The following is a 22,925-nucleotide window of genomic DNA, read 5'->3' as shown; positions in this document are numbered from 1 at the left end:
AGAATAGTCAGCAAAATCTATTTAACTTACTAAAGTTTTGTGGAATTGGATCTGCTATTTGGAATGTGAGGAAAAGCTGGATCTGGCCTCAAGGTAAGCTCAGGGAGAGAACTAATCCACATCAAATTTCCAGAGACATCCAAAACAAGAAAGCACTGCCTTATGACAATGAGTGTCCATCACTGGAGATTTGCAAAGAGCTGGATGACTTTTGCCTGGGAGTGAAACATAGATGGGATTAAATATCAAATAGATGGTTGAACTAGACCCATAAAATCCCTGCCAACTCTGTTGGTAGTGATTCTAACATAAAAAGTAAGTCAATTTTAAATCAAAACAGATATTAAGCACCTTCTCTAATGCAAAATGCTTTAAGTTGTACCAGAAAGTCCTGAGAGATTTAATGAGTTCACAACAACTCCCAAGGAATTATTTGAGATTCTAGAGAAATATAAAGGGAAGATGTGTTAGTTTATTCTCCTCGCTTTCCAACCAGTTTGTTGTAGCAAGATATATCAGTCAACTAAAGTCTTCTGTGGAAGTCAATAGAGAAATTTAAAAATTAGAGAATCAGTTAAATTGAGCAGAGTTGAGATTTTTGTAAAGGGAATAAAGGGCATGAAATCCTGGAGATTTAGAAATTTAGACCATAAGGGATTTGTTTACTGTTGTAAACACCCTAAGAACAGCTGTAGCTTTTGCTACATTCTCATTCCAGCTCCCTCTTCACATTTGTTCTTGGAGGAATGTTTTTCAGAACGCTGCTGTTTATTTAAGATTGATTTATTTTATTGACCATTTAGAGGTGTTTTGTAGCAGGAGCTTTTATCACAGTATCTGCCACAATTCTGCCATATTGCCAGAAAACCCAGCTATCATTTTAGAATTAGTGTTGGCCTGACATCTTGATGATGGTTCTAGGAGTTTCTGTCATTCCCTTAGTTGTATCTCAAATAATCTTACCTGTACTTGATCATATAGAACTTAGCAACATAGGAAAACTTTCTTTCTTATTTGCTGCCTCCTGCTAGTAATATCACAGGAATACCTCAAGAGTAATATCACAGTGTCAAAATAGAGGTTTCAAAATAAAAGTATATAGTTTCAGGGTTTTTCTTACTCATATTCCAAATGTTTTTTTAAAAAACCCTCATACAATAGTCCTTTTGATATTTGGGGAGAGCCAACAGTGAATGCTGAAATTTAAGAAAAACTGGTTCTTGCTGATTTTTCTGGTTTTCATGTTATTTTAAATGTTTTCTTTTAATTCCTCCTGTGATGAAGTCTGTGATGACTGTTGCGGGAAGGCTGTGGGTTGGCACTCTCCATCCATTCCCCCTGCTTTAAGTGTGTCTTCCTGTCCTGCCGAGGCCCAAAGGACTAAGACTGCATTTCCTACAATCCCTTTCAGCTAGGAATTGGATGTGATTTACATTCTACCTTTGGATACATCCACATGGGATTTAGAATGTGGGAGTAAGATGGAGGTCATTTGTTTCTCTATTATTCCTGCTGCCCAGCACAGCAGGCATGTGGTTTTTCTGAAGCAGCTAAATGTGCTGCTTCCTCATCTTAGAAGAGGCAGTGCCTCTCAGTCCCCTGCCTCAGGCCTCTGGGAGTTATCCCAGGAGGCTCAAACCAGGGTTTCCTTCCTGAACTTTCTCAGTGACTCTGAAACACATATAATGTCTTATTTTTTAAAAATCCCCTCTGGTTAAACTATCCTGGTACATTCTGTGCCCTTTTGTGAAACCCTGACCAAATCAAAGTCTTCCATAAACTTTTCATTTGCCAGTTCATATCCGTTACCTCAACCAAGAATTCCACCCTTTTATAAGCTTTCTCTGACATTCAGTTCAATTTTTCTTTTTCTGTGTAGTCATTATTACTAACTACCAGCCTTTTCATACTCCATGCTGATTTGTCCTTTTAAAATAATTTGCCTGTCAGAAATATTAGCAGGCTCTTATCTCCGTCCCCTTCGCACTATTTAGCCGGAGAATGTATTGTCAGTTCCTGGAAGCACTACTCTAACTCTTCAATCTTAGACAGGTTTTCTAGGATGGAAGACCACAAAGCTAAACTGAAAATCCTTCTAAGACTTGAAGAAAATACAAAAGCTTTCATTTCCTTGTCTTACTCATCAAACATGTATCTTGCAGAAAATATTTTATCTTTTGAGAAGTTCACCTGTCTTAAACCCTATTCTTCCTTATCTAGATACTGATTATATGCGGAAAATAATTTTCACCTCCTTGTTTCTTATTTCATGTTCCATATGTATGATATACCAAATGCTTTTTTAAAATGGATTTTTTTGCAACCACAGGTTATATAAATAATGCTTGGCTATAATCTTGTGTGTGCATACAAAATGGTATATTGTTTTATTTTTCTCATCATTCTTACAGAGGACTATGTAAGACTTTGCATTTGAAGGATAATATCTTGTTTATTTATATCCTCTATTCTAACATCATGTACAAATATTTTTGTTGAAGTTTTTGAAGATGTTACAACCCAACTTAAAAAATCTTTTGCATATCACTCACTTTTGAAGATCATTGAAGTAAATCACATATAAGAATGGTATTTTTGAAATGAGGTACAGTGGGGGTGGTAGACTCTTCCCTTCTGCTCCTAGGACACTAAGCTTTGGATTTTTCATTTGGTACTGATTTTTCAGACCAGTAGTTTTATCTCTCCAAAGTGGGAAGGTCCATCACTTTTACTTTTTGCAGCAAGAAATCCTTCCCATGTTTGCTTGACCTTATCTTTTGGTAAGCCCATCTATCTGAAGCCCTATTTTTTCCTAATCCGGATACTGATTATATGCAGAAAATAATAGGCCTCTTGACCTGCTTGGACATACAGCTGAGGTTTTTAAAAAGCTTTTTTCTATTAATTCTTATACCACTATTCTGCTTGCTTTCCAGCATTATTGCACTTCTGATTTCACAAGAAACAAACTAGACCTCTCATTATTTTCCTCCAGCTGTATCAATAGCACTTGATAAGTCATATTATTTTTTATTTTCATAAATTTTGGACATATCTAACTGCTTTGAATTGTTTGGTCCCTGTTATTATTTTTAACATCTCATGAGCATTATAGCTTTGTGTTCCTTCTTCTGGGTCACTAATGTCATTTAGTATTTTCCTTTGTTTTAGATTTCCAATTCCCTTGTAACTTACATGCTTATTTTTATCCAAATGCCTTTTGAAGTAACTTTCCTGTTATTAAAATTACCTCTTTTGAATGTTTTTCTTATATGCAGATGTAGGAATATAATTATATTCTTTTCATCCGCCTCTTATGAGTGTTTGACAGCCTTGATAGGCTGACTAAGGACAAGAAACAAGTGAGCAGTGAACTTGCCCTGATACTATCTTCTAGAACAGTATTTCCCAAAGCCCACAACGGCAGAACCCTCGTGGTGCAGAAGATACTAGTCACCCAAAAAATAACCAGTGCTAACAAAAGTGGTGTTAAGATGTAAGAAAGCTACATTTCATAGGGCATGACTGAACTTATTCATTCATGGATTCAACTACTAGTAGTTGAGCTGTTTATTGAGAAAAGAACAGAGAATAAAATAACGTCAGGCTGTAATACATGCTATGAGGAAAAATAGAACACCGGAAAGGTAGTGCCAGGGATGGGTTAGGTTGGCTGTTGCAGATGGCACAGGAAAGAGTTCTCTGATCAGTTGTCACAGCGTGAACGAGGTCTGGAGAAAGCAGTTCAGGAAGGGGAGCCTCTTTGGTGCATTTAAAGAGCAGCAAGGAGACCCATGTAGCTGGAGCCGAGGCAGGGAGAGAGTGGAAGGAAATGAAGGCAGAGAAGTAGCCAGAGGCTTTCTGATGTAAGACCAGGGTTGTGAGGAAAACTGAATTTTGTTGTGAATGAGATGGGAAACCCCTGGAGGGTTTTGAACTGGGGAGTGATATGATCTGACTTATTTTTTTAGACAATCATCTGGCTACTGTGTACCAAATGGATTGTAGAGAGCACAGATTTGGGATTCAAATTATGCTTTCCCATTTGAAAGCACTGCTTTCAAAGTATAATAAAAAGCCTAACCTAAGAATATTACCCACATCTTTAGACAACCAGGCCATGTACCACAATGAATTCTAAATGAACACACATCTTTATCCCATAAAGAACCAAGTGTTTTTAGAAACTAACCAAAATAAAGATAAGCAACTATCTGAAAAAAATGTTTGCAGCAAATAGAAAGTTTTACTATCATTTTTATATAAGCGCTTCAGAACCAAACATTACATAATAAAAATGTCTGAGTCCATAGGAACTGTAAAGAAAAACCCCAATACTCCAATAGGTTAAATTTTTAAAAAATAAAAACAGAGTCCCAGTTCATGAAAATAAATGTTAAGATGAGCAACCCCCATTAACAAAAAAGTATTAAAATAAAACATAGCATTTCATCTATTAAATTACTCCCAAAAATGTTTAATGTGATAACTTTAGCTAGAAGCAATAGTAAACTGGCATAGCATGCATCTCTGGTGGCCTTAGAAAGCAATTTGATGAGATACATCAAATATACCATTTATTCTTTGTTTAAAAAAAATTGCCTGAATGCCTTCTATCTGCCACATCCTTTGCTAGGCACTTGAGAAGCAGAGAGAAATTCAATAGATTCCATTCCTCATGCGATTTAAATCATTGAGGTTGGCATGGGTGAAGGGGAGAGAAGGAAGAGAAAGGGGAAAGAGAAAGGGAAAACAGGAATGGAGGGGAGAGGAAGGAGAGAAAGAAATGAATTAAAATGTTAGAGATGCTATGTTATAACTATACAAATGGAATACACTGAAGATATATTTATTTATATATATCAGAATATGGCTATTTGTGTATAAAATAATTTTTTCACAGATGACTAGTATAAAACTGGATTTTTGCTCATAAATGCAAAGACTATCCCAGGAATAATACAAGAAAGCAGTTAAAGTGATTGTTTTGGGGGAAAAGATATGGATGGCTAGAGGGCAGGTGAAGCAGGGAGCAAATTGCATGGTATAGCTATGTACATACATTGGCCATGCAAAAAAAAAAAATTAATTAAGAATGGTAAAAATAAGTTAACATTCTTTTCTGAAAAAAAAAATTAAAAATTAAATTTTAACTAAAATCAGGTTCCAGAATGCACTACCACTGTTCAAAGTACTTCCCCTCCTTTCACGCTTATCTAACTTACTTGGTATAAGTAAAACAGTGGTGGGGAGTGGGGAAAGAACAGCAAAAGAGTCACCTCATGCGCCTGTAAAGAAATCATATTCTCCTCCTTCCAACATCATTCCTCATTGCCCCCACTCACCATGCCCACCAAATGGGATGGGAACACAAAATGGCAAAGTGGACTTCTCACTTAATTACATATTATCAAATCTAATAAACACTAAACTTACTACCCCCTACCTCTCTGACCTCCCCCATTGTATCTACTAGTATTTCCCTAGAGGTGTTAGCTATGAAATAGATTCAATGAATAAGTTAAAAGTTATACTCTGATTCAAAACATTTGACAAAAAAATTTTTGTATAAAGAAATACAACAGGTGGATCAGCAAAACTACTTTAATTGTTATGACATGATATTTCATCAAAATGTAATATTTGTTTTATTATACCAGCATCTATTTAAAATTAGGTTCTGGAATGCCATTCCACCCTGTGTGATTCTGAGGGAGAGATTCCAGAATGGCCTTCCAGCAAGTTCCACAACACAAAATAGCACTAATTTAACACATTTTCAAAACTATTGATTCCCTTCCATTTTTCTTCATTCTTGTTCTCAGGTATTTATTCCTTATGATGCATATAATTTAAGGGTCTGCCAGAATGCTAGAAAACAGCATCCCTGTTCGGGCTCCTGTGCAATCTCTTATCTTTTATTATAAACTTCAATAACAGACCTCAAAATATAAAACACAAGTGGGAATTTGATGTAACAGATCTTGCTGTGGAGCAGATTGATTCACTCAGTAAACATTTATTGAGCCCCTGCTATGAGCAAAGCACAGTCCCAGACAAACAGGAATAAATACGGTTTTTGTTTTTGTTTTTGTTTTTTATAAGCAAGTGAGAAAAGTTTATTAAGGAAAGTGAAAGTACATGCTCTAAGGGGTGAACATGGGTGTGCTTAAGAGAGAGATGTCACATATGGTCTGGCACAAGGGCTTTCTTTTAACAAATCAAACAAAGGGAGATGGGGTTGAGATGTTGGTACTTTGTGATTGGTGAGTAATCATGCAAATTAAATAGTGTGAATAGGCTGTTGTGATTGGTTGTCTATACATTCCTGTGATTGGTTAATAAACATGTAAATTGAGGTTTGTGAGTAAGCTATTGCAATAGGCTGGATACACATTCAAATTAAGGATTGTGAATGGGGTATTGTGATTGGTCACGCCACATGGAATGTATCCTGCCGTGCTCAACCTCCTCAGGTGTCAGGAGCCTGACTGTTCTCACCAGAAACCCTCCTTCCCCCACTGCGCCGAGTCCAAAGGCGCCTCAGAGCTTGCAAGATGTTCTTCCTACGTCTAACCTGCCATCTAACCTGCCTCACTCCCTCCCCCTAAACCTTCTCCATGCTCCTGCCCCTGGCAGATGCTAAGTGTACATCCCTCCCCTGGGACTAACATACGGTTCATGCTCTTGGGAACTATCAGTCGGATGAGGGAGACCAGCATGTCAACAACTGCCTGTAGTCTGCAGCAGAGTGGAACACTGAGAGAGGCACGAGTGTCGTGTTCACAGGGGACAGAGGAAGGAGAAATTCCGACTGGCGTATGAGCCAAGAAAGCTGCGGAGAGGTGGTTTTTGAGCTGAGCCTTCTAGGCGTGGAAGGATTTTGACAGGAGATGGCCATCCAGCTGAAGGAAGAGCATGAACAAAGCAAGAGAAGAGGGGAGGGAATGAGAGCAGCGGGACGTGAGAATGAGGGCCTGGGGTGTGTCTGCGGGTGGGGTGTACAGGAGAGAACATGGGCCCAAACTGTCGTTCCCATGAGTGGGGGCGTGGACACCATGCTGAGGGGTTGACACTGATGACGTTGCCTGTGAGGAGTCAGAGTTTTTTGAGAGATTGGGGGAAATGATACGATGTATTTGTATTTTAGAAAAGTGCTCTAATAGCAGTAAAAAGGATGGGTAAAACATGTGGTGGTAGGAAGAAGAGTTAGGAGGTCATGGTGTTGCCCAGGTGAGAAATAATAAACGCCAATACTAGGGTAGAGGCAAGGAGGAATGAAAGGGGAGGACAGTTGATGGATCACTGGAAAGACAGAATGAAGGAACATGGTGACGTATGGAAGGAGGGAGGGATGGGGGATGCTAGGGAATTGAAGATGACTCCAAAATCCTTAGCCAAGAAAACAAAAAATTCCCCATATATTCAGCTAAAGGGACTTTGGCCCAAAAAACAAAGAACTCTAATAGATAGGAAAAAAAGAAGACAATATCCTGTAATATGAAACATATTAAGAAATGTATTTATTCAATAAATATCTGTAAGGGTAATATTCTAGGGACAGGAGACAAAAAGATGAAAAGACATAATTCCTGCCTCAAGACTGACAGACGGATAGAAGCACAATTACAGTAGAGTATGACGTATTCTGAGTAGGGATAAATAACCGGTGCTTATACAAGTGTGTTAATATTCTGTTGCCTCTATAACAAACTACCACAAACTTGGTGAATTAAAACAACACAAATTCATTCTCTCTGGGTTCTGGAGATCAGAAGTCCGAAATAGGTTTCACTGGGTCAAGATCAGTGTGTCAACAAGGCCCTGCTCCCACCGAGTCTCCAGGAGAGAATCCATTTCCTTGCCTTTCCAGTCTCCAGGGGCCACCTGCATTCCTGGGCTTGGAGCTCCTTCATCCCTCGTCAGAGCAGCATGACGTCTTCTCTGCTGCCTCTGCTCCCCTCTGCTTCCGTCACATGGCCTTCTCTGCCATCTGTAGTCAAATCTTTCTCTGCCTCCCTCTTATAGGGATAACTGAGATTACATTTAGGGCCAGGATAATCTTCCTGTCTTAAGATTCTTAATTTCTTCACATCTACAAAGTCCTTTTTCCCTGTCAGGTAACAGTCACAGGCTCAGTGGCTTAGGACCCAGCTCCCTTTGGGAACCATTATTCAGCCTCCCGCAAAGGGCATAGAGGAGAAGCCCCTAATCCTGCCCCTCTATCCTAAAAGCTGGGTGAGCCATTAAAAAGTTGTAGCAGGGAAATTCCATGGTAAGATGGGCATTTTAGTAAAATTAACTCAGGACTTCTGAAGATACAGATTGAAGAAGAGCCTGGAGTCAGGGGATTGCTACAAAACCATTCAGGAGAGGTTTAGTAGCTGTTGGGTTGAGTGTATTGGAGAGAAATCAAAACAGTGGCCCAGCAGCTCTGCAGATAGTTGGATACAGCAGATGAAAAGGAAGGGAGGGGAATGGTTAACTATAGATTTCTGATTTGGTCAACCAGGTGCCATATACCAAGATTTGGAACACAAGAGGAGAAAGATTTGGGTATAGGGAGGGGGACCTTGGGCAGGGAACAAAGTTTGTTCTAAGGAAAAGTATGTTCTAAGAATTAAACAGTTTGCTTGCAAACTAGGTTTTGGAATGCAATCCATTCTTGGAGACCACCTCTAAGAACTGAAACAGAAGAGAAATCACTCAAGTAACACAACTCTTATAAAATCTGATCCTTAAATCCTTAAAACAGAATCTAAAGATGTTAAGAAAAAGTAAGGATGTGATTGGAGTTTTTTCACCTGGACTGGAACCAAAACTTATCAATGCTAGAGTCTTAGCAATCATTTTCTAATGCAACAGTGCTGAGCCATTTTTTCCACTGATACACACCCAGTCAATGATGAGAGCACAATCTGGTGATCAATTCCAAGTGCACCCACACTAATTTCATCCCTTTCTTTCACTCTTCAGAAAAAAAAAATCCAAAAGTTACTAATTTGTCAGAAAAATGGAACCTATCTTTTTTTAGTTAAGTGATATTATAATGCAGAACGAATTACACATCCCCTGCAACTGATCTCAACAAACTGTCACAGTACCCCTGAGAACCAGTGATTCGGTTCCCAAATCCCTCCAAGGCTAATGCATTCGGAGCAATCACATGTCAGTTCCCAAGCTCATTAGTGGAGCCTGGTCTTGTGATTTTCAGCCAACCACTGCTTCTAGTACCACTCCGATCTCCATTTCCTATCTAAAGACTAGTTTCCACCTCACTTTACCCTTCCAAAGGGCTAGGGTTCATAGAAGCAGCTACAGCCTTTTATAATTTGTCCTTTTTTTTTAAAGTAAAATCACAAATGTATTTTTTTTTTAGTTCCATCCATCGTGAGCTCCAGCCAGTCTCTTCTCTGCTATTAAAGTTTCCCCAGGGGCCCTAATTCTTCCGGTTCTCTTCCCTTTCTTTGTGCTCCTAGGCACTTAAGGTCTGCACTGCACACTTTACGATTGCATTATATCCTGCATTGTCCTGTCCTCTAATTTCTTCGTACGTGCACATCTTGTCTCCCTTCTGGATTTATGAGGTCCTTGTAGAGCTTTACCTCTCAATACCCAAAAACTAAAGAGGTGATATATGGGATGGAAGTTAAATCTGCCAAAGTGCTCAGGACAGAAGTGCCTGATGTTTTATTTGACAAGACTCAAATCTTCTCTCTGCTCCGCATTGCAGAGATCTGTTATACATTCTGCAGTTATGCTGTATATGAAGATGGGAAAGAGAATTTAGTCTCAGCTTCAAAAACAATATGTTTATTGGCTCCCGTAAACTACAAGAAAAGTAATAAGCTTTAGATTCTCATGCTTCTAATGCCTGAAAGTGATAGACTTCATGCCTCTTGCTCATTTCTCTTAGAAGTTCATTTCGTCATTATTTCCTGATACTGAGTCCTTTCATTGTTGTTTTTTGTTTGTCTCCCTGAAATGCTGTGTGCTGATGCTTTAACATTCTGCTATCTTGATCTTCCCCAGGACAGCAGATATTTCTGATCAGAATCTGTATAATTGGGGCCAGATGTGGACAGGACTCTTCAACTAATGTATCTGACACAGTTACTTAAAACCCCAAAGGGACTTATTATTCAATAATATTTATGAGCTGTTTCTTTGCATTTAGTAAAACCTAGATATTGCCCCCCAAAAGGCTATAAATAAAATTAGATTGTCTTAGTGGTTTTCTTTCCACCTGGATTCATTTATTTCTATGTTAGAGACCCAGCAGGTCAGGATTCAGGTTTTATTTTGTAAAGATAGGGTTGGTATAGAAGACGAATAAGGCAACAATTCTTGGAGAAACACTGGCAGAAAGAATTCTGAATGTGCTATCCCATTCTGTTGCTGAATCAATACTTAATCTGTGGTAAATAACACTGGCAGGATGCCAAACCATAAAATAAGCCATAAAATGCTATAGAATATTCCAATATCTAATGTGTTTCTCAGGCCAACAGCTTTAAATCAAGGCATGGCCCTTTTTTATATTATGCAGTTTAGCTCATGTAAGATAATAACAAAATAAAATTCTTTTTCATCTTAGTATGTACCTACCATTAGTCAAACAGTGTGCTATGCCTAATAGAATAGGTGAAATGGGCATATATACAATTTTAATGAAATATAAGTTTTATGATAAAGGCAGGTAATATATGCTGGGTGCTATAGGAGAGGCACCTAACCCAGACAGCGGCAAACTAGAAGATTTTCTAGAGGAAGTGGTACAAAATTGAGCAAGTAAAATCAGCCTGGGGAAAAAAAATGAGATGTTTCCGACAAACAACAGCATGTTCAAAGTCACAAAGGTAAACAATTATAGAACCTCAGGAAAATGACCAGTGGTTCAGGAGAAGTAGAGGTAGGAGGACTAAGGTGGAGTGCTAGCAGATAAAATTTCAGGCAGGTAGGCCAAAAAGGGATCATGAAGATCTTATCCCATAAGCATTTGGTTGGTGGGAGAGAGTATGACCCTCTGAATTCCAAGGAAGGGGAAAATTCTTGAAAATCTTGAAACTGTGATAGAGCCATGGAAAGTATATGAAATTATCTAGTAATTGATGAAATATAAGTTACAGTCCTGTCTATGCAGCAACAGGGCAAAAATCACAATTTGTTTATTAGGACAGAAAAAAATAAAAGATAAGCCATCACACCTGCCACCACCAAATTAAAACATTTCAGTCACACTGCATCTATGATCTTTGAGCCAAAGATTTCAGAATTCTATCCTGAAGGGAATCACTGAAGAACTTTAAGCAATAGTGACAAGAGTGGATTTGTATTTTTAAAAGATTACAATGGCATTGTTGAAAAGGCTAAATTCAAAGGAGGCCAGACTGAAGGCAGGGAAGTATTTCAATAATCTAGGGGAATAAAGATGAAGGCCTGAACTATATTGGCGGAAGAAGGCATAGAGAAATTTAGCAGATAGAATCAACAGAATTTGCTTTCCAATTAGATGAGAGGAATGAGGGAAAAGAAAGACTTTAGGGTGTATCCATCTGAGTTTCTGACTTAGGCTACTGATGAATGCAGGAGCACAGGCTAAGAAACGTCAGAAAATCAATTTGGTGGGCAGGAAAAAGAAAGATGATATCGTCTAGGGTCATCAGAGCCTCTGGGATAAGCAGATGGATGTTCAGAAGGCTATTGAATGTCTAAGTTTGAAGCTTGAGATAAAGATTTTCATTGACTAGATTGACCAGATCCCATCCCCTCTTGCCAACTCAAGAATATTGCTTTAGGAATTGTCTCATCCCTCTTGTACATCATCTTTTGTTTTTTGTTGTTTTTGTCTGGTTGGTTCTTTGGTTGGGTTTATTTGCTCTCTTCTGGATATTTGCTAAATACATGATGTTATTCTTCCCAACTGAAAAAATCCTCCTTATTTCTGCATTTCTTCCATCAGTGACTGTCCCATTTCCTTGTTCCTTTTGCAGAGTCCAGTTCTTCTTCTTCTAATCCCTCTTATAAACTCATTCCACAGGCTTTGCACCCTCATAAGTCCATCAGACTGTTCTGCAGGCCACTCATGACCTCCACATAACCAAATCCAATGGTCATGTATTATTCTCATCTTACTTCATTTCTCATCAGAATTTGCCAAAATGGACCATGCCTTCTTTCTTGACACATTTAGTTTCACTTAGCCTCTAGAATATTAAACTCTCCTCCAAACTCATTAGTTACTTGGTCATTTTTCCTCTGTCAATTTTTTTTTTTTTGGGGGGGGGAGTTTCCTCCCTTACTCCCTAATCTATTAATGTTACAGTGTACAGGGTTCAACACTGGTCCTTTTCTCTTCTCCGTCCACATTTATTCCCTTAGAGATCTCATCCTTTGCCATGTGCCTGTTTCCCATATGTGTATCTTCAGTTCAAATTCTCCTCCAAATTCCAACTCTATCATAGAACATGCACTTGGCATCTCCACTGGGGTATTTTTCTGGTTTGCTAATGCTGCCAGAATGCAAAACACTAGAGATGGATTGGTTTTTATAAAAGGGGGGTTATTTAGTTACTCAGTTACAGTCTTAAGGCCATAAAGTGTCCAAGGTAACACATCAGCAATCGGGTAACTTCACTGGAGGATGGCCAATGGTGTCCAGAAAACCTCTGTTAGCTGGGAAGGCATGTGGCGTCTGCTCCAAAGTTCTGGGTTCAAAATGGCTTTCTCCCAGGATGTTCCTCTCTAAGCTGCAGTTCCTCAAAAATGTCACTTTCAGTTGCTCTTGGGGCGTTTGTCCTCTCTTAGCTTCTCCAGAGCAAAAGTCTGCTTTCAACAGCCGTCTTCAAATTGACGCTCATCTGCAGCTACTCTCTCAGCTTCTGTGCATTCTTCAAAGTGTCCCTCTTGGCTGTAGCAAGCTTGCTCCTTCTGTCTGAGCTTATAAAGGGCTCCAGTGAACTAATCCAGGCCCATGCTGAATGGGCGGGGCCAGTCCTCCATGGAAGTTATCCAGAGTTATCACCCACAGTTGGGTGGGGTGCATTTCTGTGGAAACAACCTAATCCAAATGTTCCAACTTAATCCCCACTAATATGTCTGCCCCCACAAGATTGCATCAAAGAACATGGCTTTTTCTGGGAGACATAATATATACAAACTGGTACAGGTATCTAATAGATATCCCAAACTCAAAATATCCAAAACTGAACAGTTGATCTTCACTCTGCCAGGCCTGTTCCTCCCACAGCCTTTCTCAAATCAGTTTATGCCAACTCCATTCTTCCACTTGATCAGGTCTAAAACCATGGAATAATCTTTAACTCTTCTCTCTTGTATGTCCTACATCCAATCCACTAGGAAATCCCTCTGGTTTTCCCTTTATACTAGCTCCAAATTCCAATCACTTCTCACCATCCCTCTCATCACCACTCTGGCTAAACCACTGTCATCTTTCACCTGGATTACTGCAGCCGCCTTCTAACTAATCTTGCAGCTTCTGCCCTTGTCCCCCACACTGAATCCTCAGCCAGAATGAACTTTTTAAAATGTAAGTCAGATGATATCAGTCTTCTGCTCCAAATGATGTCCTATTTAAGTGTCTAAAGGGCTTAAATTGGCCCATAACAGTTCACATGATCTGGGCCACCCTCCACTGTCTGATCTCATCTCTTATTTCTCTCCCCTCACCACTCAGTTCTAGCCACAATGGCCAGGCTCACACCTGGCTTGGAGCCTTTGCACTGGCTGTTCCCTCTGCCTAAAACACTCTTTCCCCAGTTGCCAAGGCTGGCTCCCTAAGTTCTTCAAATCTGCTCACAAATAGGCTCCTGAGAATAACCCGCACCACCTTCTTTATAATTGCAACACACCTTCCCAGTGTTCCTGATCTTTCTTGCCCTGCTCTACTTTTTTCTATTTTTCTCTTTTCCACAGCACTGTCTACAATACCTACAGTATTTAATATTCTCTAAAAAAAAATTTTTTTTAAAAATAAATGAATTGACATTGAAACATGTCCTCTATAGAGAAAGCAAATAATGCAAATTACAGAACAATATGTATAGCATAAGCCAGTTTTTGGTTTTGTTTGTTTTTAACAAAAGAGGATTGATTATGTATGTATGTGTCTATGTGTTTGCATATTCTTGGAAGATGTCTGGTAAATTATTAAATGATTCACAGTGGTTACAAAAAAAAAATTGATGTATCTTGGTGCCTCCTCTACTTCTCTCTGAGAAGAGCAATGCCTCAGAGTGTAACGTTACAGAATCTAGTTGTTCTGCAGCAGGATGGTTCCTGAGAACACCAAGTCTATACAATACTATAAGTAGACATCTCATATCTGTACATACCATGCTTTTTTTCTGTAGATAGGATATTGCTGGATATTCTTTATTTTTCTATATAAAAATATCCATCATTTGAGTGCAGAGTTTACTCTTCATAATCACTGTTAAATTAAGTCTCATTTCTGCCATTTTCCATTTCTGATCTCTATTTTCCAATGTTCCTTTTCTGTTTTTTTTCTCCTTTCCTATTTTCCGCTAGACGGGTCCAAGTTTCTTCTGATAGTTGCTGAGTTTCATAGTCTATTTTTGTTCTTCTGGTGGTTATTTCTAACTTAAGACCCATACTTATGTGTTTTCCCCCCATCAATTTCTAAATTTAATCAATATCTATATCTCTTTTTCCAAAGAGACTACTAACTTAGCACACTTTGACCTTCCCTGGTCTGTCTCCCCACCTCGTCCACCGCTACCACCACATCTCCCCCCACCCCAACCACCTTCCATCATTTGGTTATCACCTAGAATTTGATGCTACACCATTATACTGTTTTTCCTTTGGACATTCCTTTTTTAGAGCCTATTTAGTAGGCTCTCTGGATTTAGTCATCATTTTGTTGGAATACTTTCTCCAGGTGTTTTTTCAAAGCATATCTGTGTGTAGCACATCTTTTGAGGGCTTTTATGCCCGAGAATATCTTTATTTCATGCTCACATTTCAATGAGAGTTCAGCTAGATAAAAAAAATCTAGGTTGAAATTTACCTTTTAAAAATAGTTTGAAAATATTACACTAGTGTTGCTGTTGAAGGTAAGATGTGAGACTGATCCATGTTTCTTTCTAGAAGATCTGCTTTAATCTCTGGAATTGTTTCCTTTTCTTAAATTTCACTCTAATGTGTAAAAGTGTTGCTATTACCCCATTTGTTCTCTTCTTTGGTGCACAGTAGGCCCATTTGATCTTTCTTTAATTGTGGGAAATTTTCAATTAGTAGTTTTTAAAATATTTAACTTCATTTGTTTATTTTTCTCTCTCCTTCTAGGACCACTAAATATTAAAACTTCTATCTTCCATAACCTTTACTTTTTTCTCATTTGTCTAAATCTTCATCCCTTCCTGATGCTTTCTAGAAGCGTTTCAAGACCTGTTCCATCTCACTAACTTATTCATCAACTGCATTCATTTAATCCATATATTAAGTTTTTAAATTGTTTCTACCTGCAAATCCACTCAATGGGGAATGAACAGTCTCTTCAACAAATGGTGCTGGGAAAACTGGATATTAACTTGCAAAAGAATGAAAGTGGATCTCTACCTCACACAGTATACATAGTAGATACTGGTTTAGCATGTTCTGTGGAATTATTTCTGTCCTGCTTCCCTATTCTTGCTGTATCAATATTTATATCTGACCTTACGCCTTTACAGATGTCAAGCCTTTTCTTTTGACCTTACATTCACTTATTCAACAAATACTTGTTGAACTTACCATATTATTGTTCTAGATGCTAGGTGCCCAGCAAAACAAAACATAGTCCCTGCCCTCACGGAGCATTAGTCTAACAGGGAATCCAAATTGATAGAGGTTCTATTAGAGCAGGAATTTTTTTTTTTTCTGCATTGTTTGCCAACGTATCTACAAGCATCTAGAACAGTATAATTGTTGGTTGAATGGTAAATGAGTAAGTATTGAACACTACGGACAAGCGTGTTGAGTGTTATGAGGGGAAGTGCATGTGTTATGGAGTGTATAAAGGGAAGGCCTACCCTGCTCTAGGGGTTGGTGTAGCATTTATTCTCCAGCAAAAGAACTGATAGCAGATAAAGCCACCCCTTTAGAGTGGTTCATGCAGATTCAGGTAAACCGTCAGCACCTGTTTCCTATTGAGTCTGCGTTGCTTTTGTGCATGGGAGCTTAGATCACCTTGGAATTTCCAGTATTGATGTCTATAAAATGAGAAGGTTGATGAATTACTTAATAAGACCATAAAGTTTATAAAAGAAAAATCACATTGAAACAATACTGATTTGTGTTTCTCACTTCTTCTTTGCCCATCCCACCACCCCCTCCCCACCCCCAACCCCATTTTCTTTTTTAACTTGCAGATGAAGGAGCTTCTTTGCACCCTTGTGATGACACATACTGTGGACCTTTCCCAGAATCCGAGCCAGAAGTGAAAGCTGTAGCTAACTTCCTCCGAAAACACAGAAAGCACATTAGGGCATATCTCTCCTTCCATGCATATGCTCAGATGTTGCTGTATCCCTATTCTTACAAATATGCAGCAATCCCCAATTTCAGCTGTGTGGTAAGTATTTGACTCTACATGTGGGTCAGGCTTCATGCCTCTTTCTCATGCCGAGAGCTCTAAGGGGTAATAATAATAACAAACACAAATAGTATTAATTCTAATAAGTGTTTTTACGTGTTTTAATTCATTTATTCTTCATAACAATCTTATGAAGTAGATTACTATTATTATCCCCATTTGACAGATGAAGAAACCCAGACCAGAGAGATTAAGTAATTAAATCAAGGATACAAACTACTGTTACAGCCAGGATTCAGGCCCAGGTCCAGCTCCAAAGATGTTGCTTTTAACCATTATGCTCTGCTGCCTCCCAAATGCAATCATTTCAAACCCATTTACATTCTTACCACAGGTTATACTGCAAAGGTCAGGATGGATTTGAACAGTATTATAGCTTTGGTCACATATGCAGGTCTGTAATTAATTTTATTGAGTAAATAATTGTTCATAAATTATAGCCTGACTCCTGTTAATTAAAAGCAAGTTTTAATTTACAGGTGCTATTTGCTCAGTGCTACTAGGTCTCTCGGCATGTATCTGACAAGTTAGCTGCTAAGAGTAAGCATCTTTTCAGGCATAAAATTGCTTGAAAATGAAAAAGCAGAGTTTCTTTCTTTCCTTATCTCAGAAACCCAATAAACTATCAAACTACAGGACATAACTTATTGTCAAGTGAGGCTTTTTCAGAGCCTATAGCATCTAAGGCCTATAAAGTTTAAAACCAGGCAAAAAGTAATATATAATGTTCGGAGTCAGGATAGCAGTTACCATTGGGAAAGAGGGAGGGGGTAGTGATTGGGAGGGGGCAAAGGGGCCTCCGGGTTGCTGTGAATATTATTTTCCTTGACCTGCCTGGTAGTTACATGAGTGTGTTCAATTTTTGATAATTCATTGAGCTCTAAACTTAAAATTTGTGCACTTCAATGTATATGTGTGTTATACTTGAATGAAATTTTTTACAAAGATACTCCTTTTCTCCCTATACTTTGAATCCCAAATTCTGCACCAGTGGCTTGGGGTTTCAAGAATTCCTGATTTAGCTGACTAGGACCTGGCAGAAATGTGAACTTGGGGAGGCTGGAAGAGGGCCTGGGGGAAGGCTTTTATTCTGTCCAAAAGGGAGCTTTGTTGTTGGCATTCCAAACAAGAACTCTGAGCAAATTCTCTCTGGTTAGAAATACTGTAAAGGTGGTGTTTATATTCTGTAGTGCTGTTCTCTGTGGATCACGTAGGCTTTCTTTTTGGTTTTCACTGTTGTTGTCAACCCAGCACACTTTTTAAAAAGGGTTAACATGTACCACATGTTACTGTAAGTAAATGTTCAGCCCTCTCTAAAGTGGGCACAGTGTCTATTTACATTACATGAAAATATCCTCTGTATTTTAAATTTATATTCCTGACATGAGTTAAACCTATTTTCCTCTTGTCTTATATTGGAGGACAGGATGTAAGAGTAGGTCTGTGTTCACAACCAAGGATTTGTGACTTTGCCCCCCAGGAGCTTTTTGGCAATGTCTGGAGACATTTTTGATTGTCACAATGGGAGTGGGAGAGGGTGATGCTTGGATCTAGTGTGTAGAAGCCAGGGATGCTGCTAAACATCCTCTAGGACACAGGAAAACTCCCCACAACAAAGAATTATCTGGTCCAAAATGTCAATAGTGCCACTGTTAGAGATTCTGAAGTAGGTTAAGCATAAGCTAAATCACTAAAACCAAGATTACAATTCTCAGAAACTAGTCAGTCTCTGAATGTTAACCACAAGAAATAAATTCTATCAAAAATATTCACAAACATTCCATCAATACGTAGAAGTCTGTGTTTCTGCTAACATTTTTAAAAAGTCTTTCTTTAAATTGCTTTAAATCTGGAAATATTTAAATAAAAATATATATCTCCTAACTTAGCTGAGGACCAATAAATGAGGCCCAAGTGGAAAAAGAGGAAACAGTGGAGAAAGGGGAAGTCACTGGAATAAACTTTTTCAAATAGCTTTCTAGTTGTGCCATCCTGGAGAATAATTCTTAGAAAATGTGATGGTGTTTCCACTTTTGTGGAAGGATCATATCAGGAAGTGCAGTAAGCTCAGAAGGCTATAACAATGCATATGCTTTGTTTAAAATAAGCAAAGTGTTTGTTTTTCTTAGTAGGTCTTTTTCCATGGGTTTAGTCATCTGAAATGCTTTCTTCCAAGCAGAATGCAATAATCTAAATGTGGAAATATCTGTCCTTGCCATGGAAGACTGCTGAGACTATTGGGAGAAAATGTTAAAATCCCAGAACATTCACTGTAAAAGATACCTCCTGATGGTGTTTACATGGCTTTTCTGTTGGTTTCTCAAGGAGAATGTCATCAACAGTGAGGTCAATAATAAGTAGTTTGCCAGGTGCTGTAGCCTGGTCCTTGGGCATCCACAAAAGGAGACATTTGCTGCAAGTATTGCCCTAGGCATCCCTGAGATGAATGAGGTCCAACATGCACCCTGTGGCCCAGAGTACTTCAATCTAATATTAAATTATTCATAGGCAAATTGAAATGGGAGAGTTGTATACTGGTTTCAACAGACTACTTTTCCTTTCACTTGTCATACAATACTTTTAACCTCTTGTTTAAGTTAGTGCTTTTCTATCATTTAAATGATAGTTCATGTTGAAATATATTCATCTCTTAGTATTTTGATTGTATTTCGTATTTTTCCATTATTAGGAAGAGTTCCACTTCACAATGTCTATAACTTCACGGTCCCTGGCTGAGCTCTGTCAGAGGCATGTGTAACCTTAAGAGTCACGACCCTTTTGAAATTGTTGTTCCCCTTCCCAGTAAGAATAAACACAGTCTAGCATAAAAGACATTTTTACTGAATTCAACTGTTTCTGAATTGATCCAAATATGTTTGAAATACCTTGCACGTTATTCATTAAAGTACGTACTTAAGAATCAATAAGATTGCCTTGATATTTTTGCACATCTATGCTTATTCAACATTAATGCAAGAAATATTGATTGAGCATGTGATATATACAGGCACATCACTAAGTACTGGGTGTATAGCTATGAGTAAGATAGACATGGTCCCTGCCCTGGCAAACATTTTATAATTTCTAGAAATAAGAGCCCCTAAGAAAACAGAACCCTAACTCAGTGTCAGAAGATACACGTCTTCAGCTCAACTACTCCTTTCTGTGTAATGCAATCCAGTTAACCTTGCTGAGCCTTCTTTTCCTCATCTGTAAAATGGGAATATTATCTGATCACTAGCTTGTTGTGAGGATCAAGTCAGATGAAATAATGTGCTCTAAAACACATTGTATATGGAGTATCATGGGATGTGAATGTAAAAGCAAAATAATATTATTATCCGTACATTCAAATAGCTGTTAACTAATGTGCCCATCGTTGTTTTCTGCGTTGCTGGCCAGTGAGGCTCATACGACCTACTGGTGTTTCTAAGGATTTCAGTGCAAGGATACAAGTAATACCATTTCTCCATTTTCCCTCCCAGGAATCTGCAGCTTATAAGGCTGTTAATGCAATTCAGTCAGTACATGGAGTACGGTATAGATATGGACCTGCCTCCAGCACATTGTGTAAGTTTCCTGTGTACATTGTGTTAGAACCGTCTCTTGAAACAATATCCTGTATAATGACTTCCCTTTGAAATGGAAAAAGTGTGTTCCCCTTAAAGTGAAATTTTTTACTACCACATTAGCTAAGGAAGATGGAGTTTATATCTGATGAGTTTCACACAGCTTGACAGACACTACTGTACCAATTTAAACAAATTCTAAGCAGAGAATAGTCTAAGTATGCTGTAATAACAGCAAGTTGAATTGAGAGCCTTTGACCATAGAAAGTACCAAAATGGGCTTCTTAAGCAATTTTAACCATAATAAGGGTGGAAATTGGTCTTGAGAAGATAATGAAGTGAATGTTTCAGCCCTAGAAGAACTTCCCTTTTATTCCTTTCCTCTACCATTCTTGGTATGAAATTCTAACATAGCACCTTCCATTGAATTTTCCCTTAAGAGGTAATTAAAAAGCACTTCATCTTTTATAAGAACTAAAAATCACCTGGGTCTGAACTTGGAAAAAGAATCAGACAAGTGGATTCTAGCCCTAATTTTGTCACTAGCCAGGTGGCTGAGACATTTGTTAATCCTGGACATCGGTTTCCACAACTGTAAAATGGGGAATTGGACTAGAGTATTGCTAATAGCCTTCCTTTTTTTTTTTTTTTTTAATTTAATAAATTTTATTTTGAAACAAATTCAATCTTACAGGAACAGTTGCAAAAACAGTACAAACCCATACATAGAACTCCGTCATACCCTGACCCCCCTCCCCCGATACCCTGATCCACCACCACCTTTAACATCCTGTCACACCACCATTTCTTTCTTTCCCTCCCTCCCTCTCTCCCTATCTATCATCCACCATCTATTGCTCTGTCCTCTGAACATATGAGAACAAGCTGCACATATCTTTGAACAAACAATATAATTCACATATACCTTTCCCGTGGACAAGAACATTCTTTTATGCAATCTCATTAAGTGCAGCTAAGAAGTTCAAGAACTTCAACATTGATATAAAGCTTACATTCTGTATTTCCTTTTTTATTTTTCTTATGTCCCGACTATGTCTCTTTGAGCCTCCTTTCCTCCATCCTCAGATCCCATCCAGGATCATCCTTGACATTTAATTGTCATCTATTTAGACTGTCTTTTTTTTTTTTTTTTTTCAGTTGTGGAAACATACATATCCTAAATCTTCCCATTCCACCCCCTCCCTAGCATTCCATTAGTGGGATTAATCACATTTAGAATGTTGCAATGCTATCACCTTCCCACCATCCATTTCTAGAAGTTTCCCTTCACCCCAAACAGAAACCCTACTCTCATTTCTTAACTCCCCATTGCCTCTTCCCCCACTTCTCAGAACCCCTACTCTACTTTTCATCTCTATGGTCATATTCTCTGATGCTTTCTTTGTGTTTACCATGGAGCTTAAATTTAACAACTTAAATCTGTAACAATCTTGTTTTTCTTTGATATCAACTGAACTTCAATATGACACATTAACTATGTTCCTATACTCCATCATTCCCCCACCTTTATGTAGTTCTTGTCTAAATTACCTGTTTTACATTGAGTCCAAAACCACTGATTTATCATTACAGTTTATGTATTTTAGATACTGTAGGAAGTAAATAGTGGAGTTATAAATCAAAAATACAGTAGTATTGGTATTTATATTTACCATGTGATCTTTACTGGAAATCTTTATTTCTTCATGTAGTTTCAGTCAATTGTTTAGTGTCCCTTCCTTTCAGCCTGCTCAACTCCCTTTAGCATTTCTTATAGGACTGGGTACTGGTAATGAAGTCCCTCAGCTTTTGATTATCCAGGAATGTTTTCATCTCCCCTCATTTTTATCCTCCAGGTGTTTGTGAATTCTCCAAGTCTCTGATGGTTATTGACTTCTATTTGTATTCCATTGTGGTCAGAGAATGTGCTTTGAACAAATTAATTTTTTTATTTTTAATTGAGCCTTGTTTTTATGTCCCAGCATACTGTCCATTCTGGAGAAAGATCCGTGATCATTAGAGAAGAATGTGTGTCCCAGTGACCTGGGATGTAATATTCTACATATGTCTGTTAAAATTCTCTATATTTCTCTCTCCTTTCTTTGTTTCTCTGTTGGTAGGGCTCCCTTTAGTATCTGAAATAGGGCAGGTCTTTTATTAGCAAAATCTCTCAGCATTTGTTTGTCTGTGAAAAATTTAAGCTCTCCCTCAAATTTGAAGGAGAGTTTTGCTGGATAAAGTATTCTTGGTTGGAAATTTTTCTCTCAGAATTTTAAATATGTCATGCCACTGCCTTCTCGCCTCCATGGTGGCCGCTTAGTAGTCACTACTTAGTCTATGTTGTTTCCTTTGTGTGTGGTGAATTGCTTTTTCTCTTGCTGCTTTCAGAACTTGCTCCTTCTCTTCAGTCTTCGACAGTCTGATCAGAATATTTCTTGGAGTGGGTTTATTTGGATTTACTCTATTTGGAGTTCGCTGGGCATTTATGCTTTGTGTATTTATATTGTGTAGAAGGTTGGGGAAGTTTTCCCCAACAATTTCTTTGAATACTCTTTCTAGACCTTTACCCTTCTCTTCCCCTTCTGGGACACCAATGAGTCTGAAATTTGGACGTTTTATTTTATCTATCATATCCCTGAGATCCGTTACGATTTTTTCCATTTTTTCCCCATTCTTTCCTTTGTTCTTTCATTTTCTGTTCTGTGGTCCTCAAGGAGCTGAGTTGTTGTTCAGCTTCC

At 38.3% G+C, this 22,925-nt stretch overlaps 1 protein-coding gene across 1 annotated transcript in view; it reads left to right on the top strand.

Moving 5' to 3' along the window:
• The window catches only part of CPA6 (carboxypeptidase A6), a 339,673-nt gene that overhangs the window by 310,411 nt on the left and 6,337 nt on the right, over positions 1 to 22,925 (top strand). The window contains exons 9-10 of the mRNA XM_037803055.1: positions 16,395 to 16,597; positions 20,104 to 20,188. Coding sequence (XP_037658983.1) covers positions 16,395 to 16,597; positions 20,104 to 20,188 — 288 coding nt within the window. The remainder of the gene's footprint in view (positions 1 to 16,394; positions 16,598 to 20,103; positions 20,189 to 22,925) is intronic.

Source organism: Choloepus didactylus, chromosome 14 (genome assembly GCF_015220235.1).
Source record: "Choloepus didactylus isolate mChoDid1 chromosome 14, mChoDid1.pri, whole genome shotgun sequence".
NCBI classification, from domain to species: Eukaryota; Metazoa; Chordata; class Mammalia; order Pilosa; family Megalonychidae; genus Choloepus; species Choloepus didactylus.
The sequence above is the reverse complement of the archived record's forward strand: the minus strand, read 5'-3'. Positions and strand labels throughout refer to the sequence as shown.